This window comes from Myotis daubentonii, chromosome 3 (assembly GCF_963259705.1).
Source record: "Myotis daubentonii chromosome 3, mMyoDau2.1, whole genome shotgun sequence".
Classification (NCBI taxonomy): Eukaryota; Metazoa; Chordata; class Mammalia; order Chiroptera; family Vespertilionidae; genus Myotis; species Myotis daubentonii.
Genome location: NC_081842.1, coordinates 47353247 through 47371588, shown reverse-complemented (window position 1 = coordinate 47371588; position 18342 = coordinate 47353247). Strand labels below are relative to the sequence as shown.

General features: G+C 37.1%; 1 protein-coding gene across 13 annotated transcripts in view; it reads right to left on the bottom strand.

The window, feature by feature from the left end:
* Positions 1–18342, bottom strand: part of LPP (LIM domain containing preferred translocation partner in lipoma) — a 665671-nt gene that overhangs the window by 256959 nt on the left and 390370 nt on the right. For all 13 annotated transcript variants that reach the window (XM_059687357.1, XM_059687363.1, XM_059687359.1 and 10 more), the window contains one exon: positions 5650–6339. In XM_059687357.1, coding sequence (XP_059543340.1) covers positions 5650–6339 — 690 coding nt within the window. The remainder of the gene's footprint in view (positions 1–5649; positions 6340–18342) is intronic.

Here is an 18342-nt window from a genome sequence, read left to right as displayed (position 1 = left end):
TAAATTCTTAGCTGGAAGCCTAGATACTTAAAAAAGTAAGATAAAACTGGAAATCCAGGCTGGGGTTTCAACTTACTCCACAAGTTGCTGGGGACTTCTGAATTTTTTTTGTTTTGTTTGTTTTTAATATATTTTATTGATTTTTTATAGAGAGGAAGGGAGAGAGATAGAGAGTCAGAAACATCAATGAGAGAGAAACATCGATCAGCTGCCTCCTGCACATCTCCTACTGGGGATATGCCCGCAACCAAGGTGAATGCCCTAGACCGGAATTGAACCTGGGACCTTTCAGTCCACAGGCCGACACTCTATCCACTGAGCCAAACCGGTTTCGGCAGAAAATTTTTAAAAAGGCAAATAATGACCAAGTCAGAGCTATGCTTAGAAATATTAACCTAGTAGCATTTGTAGGATGAATAGGTATGGGGAGAGATTAGAGGTGGACATACCCATTAAGAGGACATTTCAACAGTGCAGGTGAGAAATGAGAACTGAACTAGGACAGCCACAGGGGGATTTAGATAAGAAATAGATATGAGATATTTTGAAATTAGGAAGAACCTTGGGACAAATTGTACATGGATGATGAGGAAGAGGAAGCACAGCCGGAAGGCCTCAAGCCTGGGTGCCTGACAGGGATTTAATGGGTGCTTCCCCTCCAAATGTTGATGTCATACATTGCACCACAACTGCCTGAGACCGTTTAAGTGTCTGTTTGTGATGTGGACCAATGTGAGTGATGCCCAGAGCCATGGTTTTCCAGGGGGGAAGTACGAGGACAACTTTCAGAAGACCTGGCTTAGAGTTACGGCTCTCCCATAAACTTGAAATATGATCTTAGTTCGGTGACTCTCATCACTGAGCTTTTGAACTCTCATCAGCACAAGAGAGACAGAAACATCTATGTTTAATGCACATAGATTTTGTGAGGTTCACAAAGCACTATGGAAACCGAGAAGCCCTGCATAAAATTACTAATATTACTGTCACTAGCTTCCTCAAGCATTCTCATCTCCACAGTACATGTCTAGGTACTGTCAATTGCCCTGAGGCATATATCCACATCCGTCCTTCTTGCCCTTATATTTCTTCCTTGTCTTTCTCTAATCCCAAAATTGAGAGAGATTTAGCACAGAAATTAACATAAAGATAGTTCTCTTCAAAGTACCACTAATTCTTTGCAATATACCATCGGGACTGGGTGAGACGACTGGACATACCTGGAGCCTCCCCTTGGTCCCTGCCCAGCCCCAATCATGCACCGGTGGGGTCCCTTGGCCTGGCCTGCACCTTCTCGCAATCTGGGAACCCTCAGGGGATGTCAGAGGGCTGGTTTAGGCCTGATCCAGCAGGCCAGGCCTAGGGACCCCACTGGTGCATGAATCCATGCACTGGGCCTCGAGTGTATATATATAGTGTATATATATAGTGTGTATATATATATATATATATATATATATATATATATATATATATATATATATGCGGGCACATCCCCAGTGGGGGTGTGCAGAAATATATATATATATATTTCTTCTCTTTTCCACATATACACACAGAGTTAAACACTTTAATATTCCTTGAATATCCGAAATGCTACTATATAAACATTCTCAAAGATTTTCTTAATCTTAATGAATTACAGGTTTTAGGGCCTCTTCAACACTATGAAATATCCCGTTTCAACAAGTAAATGATGAGCAATGATCTGTTTTAAGTCTGAAAGAGCTAACAACAACAACTTTGTTAGGTTTACCAAAAGGTAGTTTGTTGTTCTCCAAGGTCTCACCTTCCTGAAAGATTTTTCAAGGACATTTTAATAATAGATGATTTCAGAAGTTAACCTAATCCCCACAATAGATGGGCCTCTAGATCTTTCTGTGGTGTACAGCATCAGTGCCTTTCACACAGTATGGGGCAAACCGCTGTCTTTTTACCTGACCATAGGCTGACACAGATTAGGTTCAAGACAAGGAAGTGGGTGCCAGAGCTGCCCTGCCACTTTGGACCTAAGAGTGATGACTGCCTCAGATCCTGGCTCTGGGAATTTCATCAAGCTCACCTTCTGAATATTGGAGAAAACACCCATCCCAGGAATGTGAAGATAATGCATAAGACAAGAGTTCCGTGGACCACACAACAACATGCAGGCATTAGCTTTTATACTAGTAAAACAGCAAAGAGAAGTTTCCTCTATTTCTTTAAGAGGACTGTCAGTGAGAGGGAACATTTCTCCTGTTTAAAGACTTGCTTATAACAATATTTTTCAAGGAACTCAGCTCAGATGGTGCAGGAAACATATTAGGGTCTACTGTGGTATGCAAATTCACTGCTCAGCACACAGGAACACAAATCTAATCATGATACCCCAAGTCTCACAGTTTCTGATTGTTTCTCTTTCCTTTCTTCATTCTCTTCATTTTTCTCATCTTTGTTTCTTTTTTTTTCTTGTTTTTTTCCTTACCCTCCTTTTCCTCTTCTTTTAAACTGCTCTATGATGTAGAAAAATTAAAGCAGCTCAATGTCAAGAATAGGGAAGTTTTATTTCTTTCATTAAAAAAATTCCTTGCCCTGACCGGTTTGGCTCAGTGGATAGAGAGTCAGCCTGTGGACTGAAGGGTCCCAGGATCAATTCCAGTCAAGGGCATGTACCTTGGTTGCGGGCACATCCCCAGTGGGGGTGTGCAGGAGGCTCTGACCAATGTTTCTCTCTCATAGATGTTTCTAACTCTCTATCCCTCTCCCTTCTTCTCTGTAAAAAAATCAATAAAATATATTTTAAAAATATCCTTAATGAGTTAAAGGCCAAATTCCTCAGAATTGTCTCAACATAACAAAAGATCATTTTTGTAAGGCATGAAGGTAAGTTTTCCATCAGTGAGGAAAAATTGGAAAGAAAGGAAAGCCAGTGAAAAGTGAACAGTCCTCACTTGGCAATTATTCAGTCTTTGGAAATTTCCAAGCCCTCTGCAGTCATTAATTAATTAGAGAAGATGATGTTCCACTTTACCCAGGCTAGAAGCGTGACATAAAGAGGTCTAGAGGCTTTCCTCAAGCTGAAAGAGGAATGTCACGGGAGGAACTGGGATTAGACTTAGGAGCTCATTTTTCTAGCCAGTAGTCACACCACTAAGCTAAGCAGAGTCAATGCTGGACAATGAGGTCCTCTGTGCACAGGTGCCATTGAATAGGAGCAGTGTTCTGCTCAAAGACTAACTGTGAAAGAGCCCATCCCCTCTGTCACTAGTGCCCCCACAACGCAGAATATATCTGTAGCCTCATCAGCCTCCTTCCCCTTTCACCAAACAAAGACAGATGGCTAAATATCAACCTCTAACCACTCTCCTTAATAATCACAGAGAAAAGTACACGATTTGATTTTCACATTTTTAAAATGCACAATGTAATGTTCAAACACATGACACTATTGGAAAACAAATATTTAAACAAAAAATTTAAATTATGTGGGATTCACTGATATCCAGAAACCATAATAACAGATCATCCTGAATAATTACAAAAAGAAGGAAAATAAAATTTCATGCTTTCTGGTGAGTGGTTAATGAAAGTTCGTTCCATTACCCTGAGTATATTGACCAAGTTCAAATGCTAGTGATGTGGCTGGACCCAGCATCTTAGATCCAGGCTGTGCATTGGGCGTTGATTCTTTTCCTGCACCACTGGATTGGTTCCAATGTTGAATGAAGCGGGGCTTTCCAGAGTGCCAATGACATGATGGGAAAACAGGAAACTCAAAGACTAGCTTACTACTTCTCACAAGATTATTCCCTCCAGCTAGACATAGGTCTCAAGCCTGCTTCCCCCAGGTGAGGGTGATAGGATCCTAAAACAACTTTGGGCCTATCACTTTCCATTAGGACCATCCAAAGTCAGGTTGATTTGGAAGGAGCAAAACTGCATTTAAGATAGTTGAGCCTAAATGTTAGTGTCAATGATCCCAACCCAAAATTTTACTCTTCCATAGGGGAATTTATTGCAGTTGCACTAACGTGAGATAAAGTTGAATAATGCAATTGTTTTCTGACCTGTTTGCTCTGGGAACCAGGAAGGACTAATGTTAATACACTGTAATGTTAACAAAGGGCAAGGCTATCCAGGTTGGCTATTTTGGACAAACTTTATTTAAAAACCAAACACACAAACAAACTTACTGACATTTATTTTTATAAAGGGATTTTAGAGAAAAAAAAAAAAAAAAAAGCTTTCCAAGAGCAATGTTTCCAAAACACTTAACTGGGAAAATTTAAGTTGGAAAACATCATGGCTGGACCACTTTTATGTAAAGGGTATTCATATAAAGGATGCACTTTCGGGGAAGGGTTCTTCTCCTCTAAGGACCCTGGAATTCATTTTGGAGCACTATTAGTAGAGCACATACTTTCATTTGAAAATAGTGGTTTAGTAAACACACTCCTGGGAGATCAAGGACCTGACATTTTTGTTATAATGTTGAAAATGTGAATGAATATGTCTGTAAATTGACAATGTCAAATGTGCTAAGGATTAAAAATATATAGATAGCCCTTCTACCCAAGTTGCTCCCAAATTACCATTCAGCTTCTAACTATTTCTGATTTCTCACAGCTATAAATGAAAGAAAAAGAGGCCGCTGTTCTAAGCCAATGGCTAAAACCTAGCTTGGTTTATCCATCTCACTTCTTCGAAGTAATTCCCCATTGGTTCCTCTAGTCATGGTAAAAGGATACATCATCATGCTGGTTCTAGTTATCATGGAAAATCAAAATTGTAGGTGAGTAGGTATGTGTAATATCATATCTTACCTATTCAAAGGAAGAAACTTAATGTTTACTTAAAAGACATACATGCTTGCAAGTAAATAAAACAATGAAAAAGATAACTGTCATAAAGGATTTTTTTTAATTGCCTTATAGAGTTAAAGGCTAGAGAGTAAGATTCTTCTTGCAGGATCTGTAATGTGGATAGACAGGGTGTGATAAGCAAGTGCCATTATACTGCAGCAACCTCTTCCCAAAGGAAATTAGACAAGGTGTCCGCATTACCTTAGATCCCCTTGGCCTCACCTGTCTCTTGGGCTGTTGGCCACTTGTTGTGTCTTAGCAGCCACTGTGGTACCAACTTTGCTTGAGTCTGACCACTGTCTCATAAACTCAACCTGACAGAAGCTCACCTCATGTTTACCCTGCATACTTCTCACTTCCAGACCTGATGATGTTCTGTCCTTGTAATGCATGGGGTGCTACAGATTTGTTTGGTGCCCAAGTAAATGCATGTCTAAGTGTGAGGAAGTTTCTGACTCACAGAGAAGCTTGGTTCAAGAGGAGACAAGATAAATCATTTTCCCCTTTTTGCCACCATAAAAAGATTACCATGAGTTGTTAGAGTTCATGTGATCTTTTGGTAAATGATCTTTCAAGATTGAACAAGTAGATGCAACAGGTACTAAACAATAGCCATATTGGTAACATAAACCCATCTCCCTATTGGGATCTCCTTCTTTTCCTACTTCACTCTTGCTTCCCTGGCATTGTAGTGTCTAATTAAATTAAAAGAGCACATACATTTTTTGCCTTAGGCTCTGCTTTCTGGGGGAGGCTGGCCAAGATAGGCAGCCCTTTATTTCTGTCACTATGACAACGAGTATCTTACCTTTGGCTGCAGTGGTGGTGCACAGGGGGCTGGAACAGGATCTGTGATATAGGTCTTCTTGGGACCGGCAACTGGGTACATGCCAGTAGGGTGCTGGTTTCCTGTCCCAGAGGGAGTGTACCCTTGTTCCCGTTTCCAGGTATTGGGGTGACCTTGTTGACCATAGGCAGGATCAGAGTCATTTTTGCCTCCATACACAGGCCCTGCTGGGCTATAGGCTTCATAATAGCGACCTTGGTTAGGGCCATATCCATACCCAGGCTCAGGTTGAAGGCCTGGGGGTGGGTTATATGCATAATCCATCCCTCCCCGTGTTGGAGGAGGTGGACCTTGACCAGAAACAGGAACTGGTTGAATGTTATAGCCCTGGTGCCCTGACCCTGGGCTGTAAAATTGTCCTGGTGAAGGGGCAGCCATGTAATGTGAGCTGGGCTGGGCTGACTTCACCTGCACGTTGAAGGTAGGCCTTGAAGGGGTGGATGCTGTAGTGTAGGAGGCTGGGACTGGCTGAGGCTGGGGTTTTAGTGTCCCTATTGGAGCCACAGGAATGGGCCCAGCCTGAGGTGCAGGCTGCGGTTTCAATGTAGACTTTTTGGTTGCTGTTAGAGGGGGTTGGTTTGGTATAACCATTCTCTTGTGTCCCGTGACAGGGGTGGAGACTGGAGGAGAGGCTGTTGCACTGGCAGAGCCCTGAAAAGAGAGAGAAAGGAAAAACAAAAACAAAAAACAGACATTATTGCCAATGGAAAATTTTAAGAATATATTAAAAACTTCCAATTATTATTTTTACATTAACTCCACAAAATACAAATACAGCATGGCTCTTGGCTTCTAAGAGTTCAGAGAAGAGACTAACACAAAATCAGCTGCATTTTTGTGAACTACAAATGGAAAATCCATAGAGGTGGTAAGGGAAACAATGTCATTTACAATAACAAGATAAAAATACTTAGGAATGAACTTAACCGAAGAAGTAAAAGATGTATTTTTGTATTGAAAACGATAAACTGTTGCTTAAATAAATTAAAGAGGACACAAGTAAATAGAAAGCTACCTGAGTTCATGGGTTGGGAGACTTTAATAGAGTTAAAATGTTAATACTTCACAGAGTGGTCTACAGATTTATTGGTATAAATACTTTTCAAAATCCCAAAGGTGCCTTTTTTGAAAAAATAAAAAAATCACTCCTAAAATTCATATGCAATCTCAAGAAGCTCTGCATAGCCCAACATTCTTGACAAAAGAAAACAAAATTGAAGATTTCAAACTGCTCAATCTCAAAACTTATTATACAATTATAATAATCAAAACAGTGTGGTAGTAGCATAAAGACAGATATATAAACCAATGAAATAGAGAATACAGAAATAAACCTTTGAATGCATGTTAAATTGATTTTTTACAAAAGTGCCAAGACCATAAAATGGGAAGAAAACAGTCCCTTCAATAAATAGTGTAGGGACAATTGGCTATCCACATGCAAAAGAATGAAACTGGATCCTTACTTTACACCATATACAAAAATAAACTAAAACTTTAGCACTAAACATAACAGTGCAAACTATAATACTCTTAAAAGAAAACATAGAGAGGTAGCTTCATCACATTAGATTTGGCAATATTTTTGTTCTTATTAAATATGTATAACACCAAAAACACTAACAACAACAAAAAAATATGTTGAACACCATGATCTTAATCAAATTACCCCAACACTTAGTCACCATAGTGCTAAAAGAAGGTAGTAGAGAAAGAAAGCTGGAGGACTGGGCAATGGAAATCAAATTAAATGAATGAATGAATGAATGAATGAATGAATGAATAAATAAATAAATAAATAAATAAATAAATAAATAAATAAATAAATAAATAAATGTAAAGAGGGTGTTGAGAGCAACAAACACTCCAGCACAACCAAGGAGATGCTAAATTTTAGATCAAAGAGTAATTTACCAAAGACAACTGAAATGCAGCCTCCTCCTCTTATATCTTCCTGATGTCTGTTGAATTCATTCCTTCAACTCGGAAATACTGACTATACTACTGAATATTACTCAGACATAAAAAAGACTGAAATCTTACAATTTCCAAGAACATGGATGGATCTAGTGGGTATCATGCTAAGTGAAAGAAGTCAGTCAGAGAAAGACAAATATCATATGATTCCACTTATTGTTGGAATCTAAAGAACAAAATAAATGAATTAACAAAACAGAAACAGACTCATAGATACAGAGAACAAATTGATAGATGGCAGATGGGAGAGGGGGTGGGGTACTAGGTAAAAAAGGTGAAAGGATTAAGTACAAATTTGTAGTTACAAAATAGTCATGGGGATGCAAAGTACAGCATAGAGAATAAAGTCAATAACATTGTAGCAACTATATATGGTGCCAGGTGGGTAACAAGACTTATGGGGGGAGTCACTTTGTTAAGTTATATGAATGTTTAACCACAATGCTGTATAATTGAAACTAACATAATATTCAATGTCAACTGTAATTGAAAAAATAAAATATAACCTTATGTTGTCATCATGAAATTAAAAACAAAAAGAAATACTTACTGAATGCCCTAATGACACAAAGGTGAAAATATCTTCCTTCAGAACTATGGGAGGCTAAAATTATGATGGGAGATAAGTCAAGGTTGGGAAAGCTTGGAGATCCAAACATTTGTCCTCAGGCATTAGCCTATTAGGAATCTGCAAATATGTGAATGATGCAATGTTTTAATTTTGTTCTGACATACTAAGATTAGATTTGTTGATATAACAAATAAGTGGACACACTCTAGCCGAAACCGGTTTGGCTCAGTGGATAGAGCGTCGGCCTGCGGACTGAGGGGTCCCAGGTTCGATTCCGGTCAAGGGCATGTACCTGGGTTGCGGGCACATCCCCAGTGGGAGATGTGCGGGAGGCAGCTGATCGATGTTTCTCTCTCATCGATGTTTCTAACTCTCTATCTCTCTCCCTTCCTCTCTGTGAAAAATCAATAAAATATATTAAAAAAAAGTGGACACACTCTAATCTTGTTGTTTATTAATTTCCAGGCAAATTCTAGTATGTAGAGGAAGTGAAGATGAAAGACTTAAGATTACTCTATTGTCATTTACTCACACCAAACCGCAAGATATAATAGATGCTGCTAACTGCTAACTGCTTCCTCATCATACACATTCCCTTACTTCATTACTCAAGAATTTCAATTTTGTTCAGGGCAGCAATATGCCCACTTAATATACTGCCTAATACTGCTTTGTCAGTAGAAGCTGCCATGTGACATGGTTCTGGCCAATGAGATGCACACTAAACATTTTTGAGAAAACTAGGGTTCTCCTGACATAAGCATCAAACCTTCCTACTTTTTTTCTCTTTTCCCCCTTCTTGCCTGGAATGTGGAAGTGGGGCTGTAAATGGTGCACTATCTTGCTCCCACCATCAAATAAAAGTCTATTGATTCAGATATTTAGTGTTTGGGGAAGAGCTTTTTGGAGATCTAGGTTGATTCAGAGATAAAGATTAAAACATTCCCACGGCCATTTGGTTAACATTTCACTTCCAGTGAGAAAGAGAAAAATAACTACTGGCCAGGGAAACTTTAGAAATGAGTCAGGGCATTTTTTTTTTTTAATTCACAGTGACTAGCGTATGCTATTATCATTAGATGGATGGAGGACAAAACACATCATTGTCAAACCCAAGATAACAATAGTGCCCCTGTTAACATTAATAGACTCTTGGGACACATATCATCTGGCAAGTTGACTGTGAGCTCCCAGTTGCCAGGAAGGGTCACTGGTCCTCTCTAGAAATTACCCTCTACAACACTCTCTCTTTCCTGGTCCAAATAACTGCTCTCTGCCCTGGTCCCCTTGAGCCTAGAGGAGATGACAACTCTGACTCTGCTAACCCCAGATCATCAGTCCGTCCCTATGACTTTTCTGTGCCTCTATGTATAGGATGCCTGTATAAATTAACTCCCGAGAGAAGCTAGCTTCAATGTGCCATTATTTTTTATGGGATCCTGACTGTTACAGCTATCTTTCCCACATATTTGTCACAGTTGCTGTTTCCTAGGGCTTTTGCAAATCTAGATTTAGTTCTGTTAAGTTACAGGAGGCTGTGGAATAGAGTTATATGTTTCCCCCTTTTTAATGTTAATCTTTGAAGGGGAAGACTTGCAATTCACATTTGTAATTTAAGCAACCTGAATAGTCTTGTCTTGGTAGAGTGAACTTTACCTTCTGCATAAAGATGGTTGCAATAGTGCGCAATGAAAAGAGATACAGTTTTCTTTTTTTTTTTTATTAAAAAGCCTATTTAAATGTATATCCAGAAGGAACTCTAAAATCAATACTCGTTTAATAGAGTCAGGGTTTTTTTAGTCAACCATGTCAGTCTTTAAAAAATGTCAGCATAAAAGACTTGAATTAAAGGGGACAAATCAAGTTTTACTTTGATGACTCAAGATCAGCAGAAACTCAGAGTTCCTGTTTGGAACACTTAAAAAACCCAACTATAAATGGAGATGGTGACTGAGCAACAGGGCTAGTGACAGGCACTCTCTGCTGCAGCTGTAAGAAGTCTGCCCCCAAAACAGATGCCCCAGAAGTGAAAAAATTTGAAAATGAAAATCAATCACCTTCATAAAGTCAATAGCAACAACAAAGAAAGGATTAATGTAGAACTCAAACTTTAGAAGCAACTTTTTCACAAATATCTTTTTCTCTCTTGGTGAACACATATACACTCTCAGTTGTACTGGAACCTGTGTGTGTGTGTGTGTGTGTGTGTGTGTGCATGCGCACATGCGCCTTCTCATACACACACTATTCAAACATTCCTAAGATCTTTGAAGGAAGGCATCAGGGCACAATTTCAGGAGCCAGTGTTTTCTTCTAGGAAATATCTCACCAGGAGAATTCTCTTCTCTTCTGGGCATAAAAAGTTTTCTCACAACTTGATTAGGAATTCTGCTGTGTATGGCATGTTTATGAGTATTTTCTATATCATATATTATTGTGTGAAAATAGCATATTTAGCTATATTTTTTCCGTTTCAATTTTATATTCTTTACCTCAGTGGAGGTGGAAGTGGTAAAGAAGAAGAATCATTTTAAAGCATATTTATTTACGTTCTTCATAGTTAAAGAAAGCAGTGGCAACACTTTCTGGGCCCACATAGTCAATTAAATGCATAGTGAGTTTTTTCTACTTATTGGATTAGTTGGCACTTCCAAGTATGTATTTTTTGGCATTTCACTTCTTTTTTGTTTATGCAAGAATCCTTAAAGTCTTTATCATGATTTAACATTTTCATTTTGAAAATCAAGTACTTTTAAATATTAAACTCATATAAATACATATCTGTGTGTATAGGTATTTTTCCTGAGACTTGAATCTATGTAGCAGTAATTTAATGGGGTTATTTTTCCATTAATTAGTTTTAAACATTTTCAACATGTAAAGGTCTGTGAAGCTACTGCGAGGAGAAGACTATCCCAGGATCAATAGTGCGTCTCTCCCTGTTCCTCAGAAGTTTATGGAGTCGTAGAGGGGCTCACACATAATCAGTAATTGTTGAACTTGCCTTCATTACTAGGCAGAATTGGTGTGGCCATAAGACAAGAACAGACAAGGGGCTATATGAGCACCTCTTGTGCTTACTTCTTAGAGCATGTTCTCAACTTCTTTTAAGCCCAAGTCAGTGTATCATTTTACATTCATCCATCTCCCTTACCCCTGCCCACCCATCACCGGAACTCACCTGTACAAATAAAAATACACACACACACACACACACACACACACACACACACACACACACCAGTAATCTAACCTAATCTAACCTAATTTATATATAACCCCTGATTATTTCTCACTTTATTTTAGCTTTGCTTCTCTCCACTAAATATGGTCCTCATTACCACTACCCTGAGCAATTTATTACCAAGATCCAACCTTACTTCTCTCTTATCTCTCCTCCTTAATACTGCCACAATGATCTAACATGAACACCTGATTGTGGCTAGTTGATGATCAAAATTTGGCAATGACTCTGCCTTGTGTTGAACTCTTTGCTTTTTTTTTATTTTCCACATACTTTATAAAGATTTTTACAATCATGCCCTCGCCTCACTCTCCAGCAACATCCACTTTTTCACACCATGCACTCCAGCAATGTTAACCTTACATAGAGAGCAGAATAGATCATGCATGTATGTCTGTACTCATATCTGTCAGCCGGAACCTCCTACTATAGCTTGGGATCCATTCTATACAACTCCTCCATGGTAACCCCACGCTGCTCAAACAGTTGCCTGCATATTCTCCAAGTCTCAGATCGAATAGTGCTTCTTTTGTCATGTCTTTCTTGACTCCCATGGAAGGTTGTTGAAGTTCAATCTATGGTTCTTCACTTATACTCCCAATAGACTTTTTCCATACCTCAAGTAAAATAATCAGATGGTGTTTTAATAATTGACTTGCATGTTTTACAACTTGGGAAGAAATCAAGAGGTAAGCGATGAAAAATCAAATTATCATGGTCTTAAACAGAGATATTTATGTTTTGTAATAGAAAATCCAGGGATAGATAGTTAAGAACTACTATGTCTTCTCAACAGTGACAGCAGGACTCAGGCTCTTTCTGCTAAAAGTACTTTTCTAAACTTTCTGTAGAATTGTTACTGATGACATTAGACAACATTCTGCCCAGTGGACACTGAATAATTATACTCTTTATCTGACACAGGGCCTATTCTCTTCTCTCTATACTCATTCCCTCTAAGAACATGCCATTAACTGAAAAAAATTTCCATTAAGAAGACTCTTTTGAATTTCTATCTCCAAAATTATCTGTATTCTGAATGCTAAGTCCAAATATTCAATTATTTCATGTGAGTAACCATATGTCTCACATCCTCTTCAGGCTCAAGATGTTAAAAACTATTCATCGTATTCTTGGATCTACTTTTCATGCTTTTGTCCTGATTTTCTCATCCAGGTATTCCTCAAATACCAAGATTAGGAGTCATTCTTGAGACTCTCCTTCACATCCCATTCAAGTACTCAATCCTGTTGACCCTATTCCCTGTACAGTAAATATTATAATCCTCATATATGCCCACATTTCACTATTCCCACTTCTGCAACCTTATTCCAAGATCTACTACCTCTTACAGGAAATGCTCCAACATTATTCAAATTGGTGTCCCAGTACCTACTCTTATTCCCCTCAGTGAATCCTTCATTCTGTAGCTAGAGTGATTACTTTCAAGTGAAAATCTGATCCCATTACTTTCCTGCTTACAAGTCTTCAAATGCTTAGTGGTTAATTTAGACTCAATCTATCTCTCCTACCTCTACTTAAGAGTTATATGACTTGTCACTCTCTGACACTGACTTGCTTTAATATCCGGTGTGTCAGGCTCCCTCCCATCGCAGGGCTTTATCCAGGTGCTTCCTTACCTCTCTCTGATTTCTATGTCTAGCTAATTCCTAACAATCCCTTAGTTATCAACCTGAGTATCAGATTCCTCAGTGAACTGTTGCTGAATCCTCTGGCATAGTGAAAATTCTTTACAACTCCCCTTCTGCACAAATCACACTTGTATAGTTCTGTTTTCATAGGGTTAGAGACTGTCCTTTTATTCTGATTCCCCAGTGGCTTTTTAAAATATATATCTTAGAACATAGTGGAGGTGTTCAACAAATATTGTAATGCATTAATCAATGAATAACAGTTTCCAAAGAAAAAATGCATTTGTCTTTTCAGATTGTAAAGTACAAAATATGAGCTGCTTCATTTCTCCTATTACTTGACAATCAAGAAATTCTGTGATAAATTTAATGTATGCTTAATTACAGTAATCTCATTAGTCTCTCCCTCTAAATAGTTTAATGACTTTATGAATGGATTAATAAACTACTCCTTAAGAATTTAAACCAAATTATTTATTCAATAAAAATATTGAAATTCTGCTATGTATTAGGCAATAAGATAGATTTTTAAAAACTCAGTAAGACAAAGTGAATAAGAATCACTGCACTAGAGGATTCTTAGTTGATTCAATTTTTGATACAAATGTGGTTTATTGAGCAAAAATGTCTTCTACTTAAAAGGGAAATTTTCTAAGGTAAAAGAAGGAGAAAGTGTACAAAAACTAAAGTCTTATACATAAACAGCAACATAAAACTCAGAGGCCTTTCATTACATTTTGATTTCAGCTTAAATAATGACATGGAAAAATACTTAAGATGTTAAACATAAATGTCAAATACAGCATGTCAAATGAAAAATACAGACTGTGAAAGCAATCCTGTATGCAATACAATTGAAATAATATTTCCATATGGAAAAGGAATAAACAAACTATGGAAAGGGAAATGGTGATTTGTTAGAAAATAGGATTATAAGTATTTCATCTTCAGGACCATTGTTTAAAGTTATTTGAACAAAATCTGATGTCCATTTTTCACTTGCAGTTATCTACTTTGTCTATGTATCTTTCGGGCAGGAAACACTAACTAAAATACCTCTTAGTGTTGAAAAAAATGTTTATTAATACCAAACATTAAAAAAACATTTACTTTGTGTAAACATTTTGTGTTTATACTTAATCCTTACAAGCATCCTTGAGACAGGAATTATAATTATCTCTATTTTATAGATGAAGATACTGAATCATAGAGAAATTCACAGCCCAAGGTTACAGTACAAGCAATTGGCAAATCCAGGATTCAAATCCAGATAGCTGGGCTCCATTGCTTGGGTTTTTTGTGTTTTTTTTTTTTTAATTCTCAGGTAAAGAAAGAGTGAAATAGACCACATATCAAAAAACAAAAAATAAGAAGTCTTCTCAGTTTATCTATTGTTTTCCTATTTTTAGGAGATGAGCAATCAGGATATAGCTCCAGAAAAAGAATTCTCTCCAGGAAAAAAGAAAATGGAGTGAACGGGATAACAGATCTTCTTGTCGCCACGTGGGAAACAAGAATTTCATTTAGGGCATATAAACAGAATGACAGGGACTGTGTAGAAATGAAGACTTCATACACTGTCTAAACTAAAGGCTGAAATATCAATTCAGTGTTCCTCTTCTGACTTTTGTTGCAAACACAAGGAAGCTAAACAAAGGGTTTCTGCAGGCCAAATGTGGTGTGCAAGGTATTCTTTGCAACTTGCATTCTAAGTTAAGCAAACCATAAAGCAGAAATATCACCTTGGAGGATGATCAATAAAATTGAAGGGCCATGCACTAGAATGCAGGAGAAAAAAAAATCAGGTTTGCCACTGTTTAGAGTAAAGTGACATTGAAAAAGTCACATTACTTCTCTAGATTGACTAGTCATAGGAAATACAAAGAAGATTTAAAAGTACTGTTATTTTTTTTCCTGCTCTTATAATGAAGAGTCTATCTTTTTCTTCAAATTAAAGTCTTTCTATAACCCAGATAAAAGATGAGCTTGCTGGATGACACACAGGGTTGAGAGGAGACCACCCACATGTTTCTTGTTCCTCTAATGCTTTCCTTTGTGAAAGAAGACATAATGGCATTCAAAATCCAGTGATTTCAAGAGTAAATCCTCAATATCTGCAATGAGTTTTAATGGCCAATAAGAGCTCATTCACATCTCTAATGATTTATACCAAACAGGTGCCTAATAATCACTGGATAAATGAATGGATAGATTTGGTTTCTCAGTTTCTTCAATAAGAAAAAAAAATACAAAAACAGCTTACCTAGTTTAGTTGTAATGACATGCATTTCTCATTGGATACTTGTTTTTTGCTTAATAAAAGATTAATTCATCATTTTCTGTAAGCACTTAACTGAAAAATAACTTAATGCTGCCTTCTTGAATCCCCTCACTAATCATCTTCCATAATTCAGTGTTTATTACTAATAGATCCATTTCTCACTGATTTGGGCCACTCACACTATCCACTTGATAGATGACCCCAGGAACTAGAAAACAACCTAACAGATTAAGAGCACAATATATGAACATACTACTACACATTTAGATAAGTACTTCTCAAATCTGGGCATACCACAGAATCACTTACATGTAAGACTTTACTAATACAAATTAGCTTTCATTTAGGGCATATAAAATACAAGTTATCTGAGACCCATCCCCACAGAAAGTGAAATCTGGAAATTAAAAAAGGGACAAATGATTCTTTGTTAAAATCAGACGTGAGAAATATCTTTTAGGTGCTATTGTTAGAGCATAATAAAGAATTCTACCTGGACCCTGTGGCTATGAATAATGGGAGAGGGTCACCCCAATTGTCTTCTAAGGACAATGTTTATGTAATTTAGATTTAGGAAACAAGGTAACGCTTGCATGTTTCTATAAACTCCTTATGGGAAATCTGTCTGTGGTTTAATTAAATGATATGTACATAAACATGAAAAAATCCATATATTTTACTACTAGAAATTTAGTCTAAATAAGTAACCACAAATGGCATAAATATTTAGTTTTTAAAAATGTTCATGCTAACTTCACTTTTTAAAAAGGAAAGTCTATAAAAAATTTAAATAATTACATAGAAATTGGTTAAATAAATTATAGTGGATTCATAGAATGGAATACCATGCAACAATTAAAAAACATGTTATTAGCATGCTTTAAAACTATCAACAACCCCACAATTACACTTCCAGGTATATATCAAAAGAACCCAAAGCAGAAACTTAAACAAATGTCTGTACACTCATGCTCATAGCAGCATTTTTCATAATAGCCAAAAGATAGAAGCAACCCAAATATCCCTTGACAGAGGAATGGATAAACAAAATGCTTATTTAGCTTAAAAGAAGAAAGAAATGTTGACACATGCTAAAACATGAATGAACTTTGAAACATTATGCTAACATGAAACAAGCCAGTTACAGAAGAACAGATACTGAATGTTTCCAATTATATAAGGTGCCTGGCATGGCCAAATTCATGAAGACAGTAGAATGTAGGTACCAGAAGGGTGGAAGGAGGGAGAAATGGGAAGTAATTATTTAATGGCCATCCATTTTCATTTTCATAAAAGAAAAGGTTTTGAAGATAAATGGTGGTGATTGTTGCACACTGATGTGAATGTACATAATGCCACTGATCTGTGTCCTAAAAATTGGTTAAGGTGGTGAATTTTGTTATGAATATTTTACCACAAGGAAAGAAGGAAGGAAGGAAGGAAGGGAGGAAGGAAGGAAGGAAGGAAGGAAGGAAGGAAGGAAGGAAGGAAGGAAGGAAGAAATTTCAAAAATCAAGAATTTTATATATTTTAAAATCAGTTTAGGAAATGCTGTTTTATATCTGGTAATATATGCATCTCTCTATATCTCTCAGATGCACATACATAAATATATAGCTAGAAAGATTTATTCTCAAACTCATAACAGGTTATTTTAAGGAGGTGATTTTTGGATGTTCTATGTACTTTCCCTGTTTTCCAAAGTTTCTATCTCAACCATATATTACTTTTTGAATCAGAGTAAGATATAAATCCTTATATATCTATGCATACATATACATATGAATATATATTTAAAATAACATATGAAATATATATATGTATATATATTTAAAAATAGCACACACTAAAAATATCGCATTGTAGTATCCCAACTTGTATGTGTGTGTACATAGACAAAAAAGGGAAAATATACTAAAACATTAAAAATAAATTTAAAATATTTTAAGAGGTTAAAAATTGCATCAGCTGAGGTAAACAGAATTTTTGTTTTCAACTTAATATTTTTTTGTATTTTCTACATTAAAATGTTACCTCATAAATGGTAGCAGAAAACTGGTAAATGGTTAAAATGATCTCAAAGATTTACTTTTAAAATTAAAATTGCAGGATTTTAATTTGTGCCACTAAGTTTCAAACGCTGCTACCAACACAGGGACTTGTACTAATACACTAATTTTCCATCCTTGATGGACACCTAAATCACACACACACACACACACACACACACACACACACACACACACACACACATTCTTGCAAGTCACACACATAGAATTCTTGGGAGAGAGATGCAGGCATAAATATCCAGCATCTGTGCATTGGATCAACACTTGCTCATTTCATAGTGCAGAGCTCTGCAAACATGTACTACATGCACCACCACCAGTGAAGGGCTATTCTTAATAGCTTCAGAGGCAGAAACAGCAAAAACTGTATGATCTGGGTTGGCACTGCAGAGAACTTTTAGTCTTAGAAGTTTCACCATTTAATTAGTTTTGACAACACTTCTGAACAGGTATATGATACTTAGAAGACAAGCAGTTCTGAGGACTACTGAACACGCCATGCCAGTATTCCCAGATACTCCCCCTCCTCCCCACTTCCCCCCGAAATAAAATCAAGTCAATTTGGAGCACCAAGATGCCACCTTGAAAGTCCTTATTTCTTGATCCCTAACTATGGAACACAGAAACAATGATCCAGGTGTAGCCCTGCACTCACATGTCCATAAAACTAGCATGTCATCGTATTAAAACATGGACAACCAGTATTTTAAGGAGTATTGACCTCCCCCACCCCGCCCAATATCTGTCAAATGAGATGGTATGTAATCAATTTTGAACGTGAGAGGTCTTTGAGGCTCTTGTTTATACAAATGCACATACAGCACAGTACACTTAGACCCTAGCATGCATATGGCTGGCAC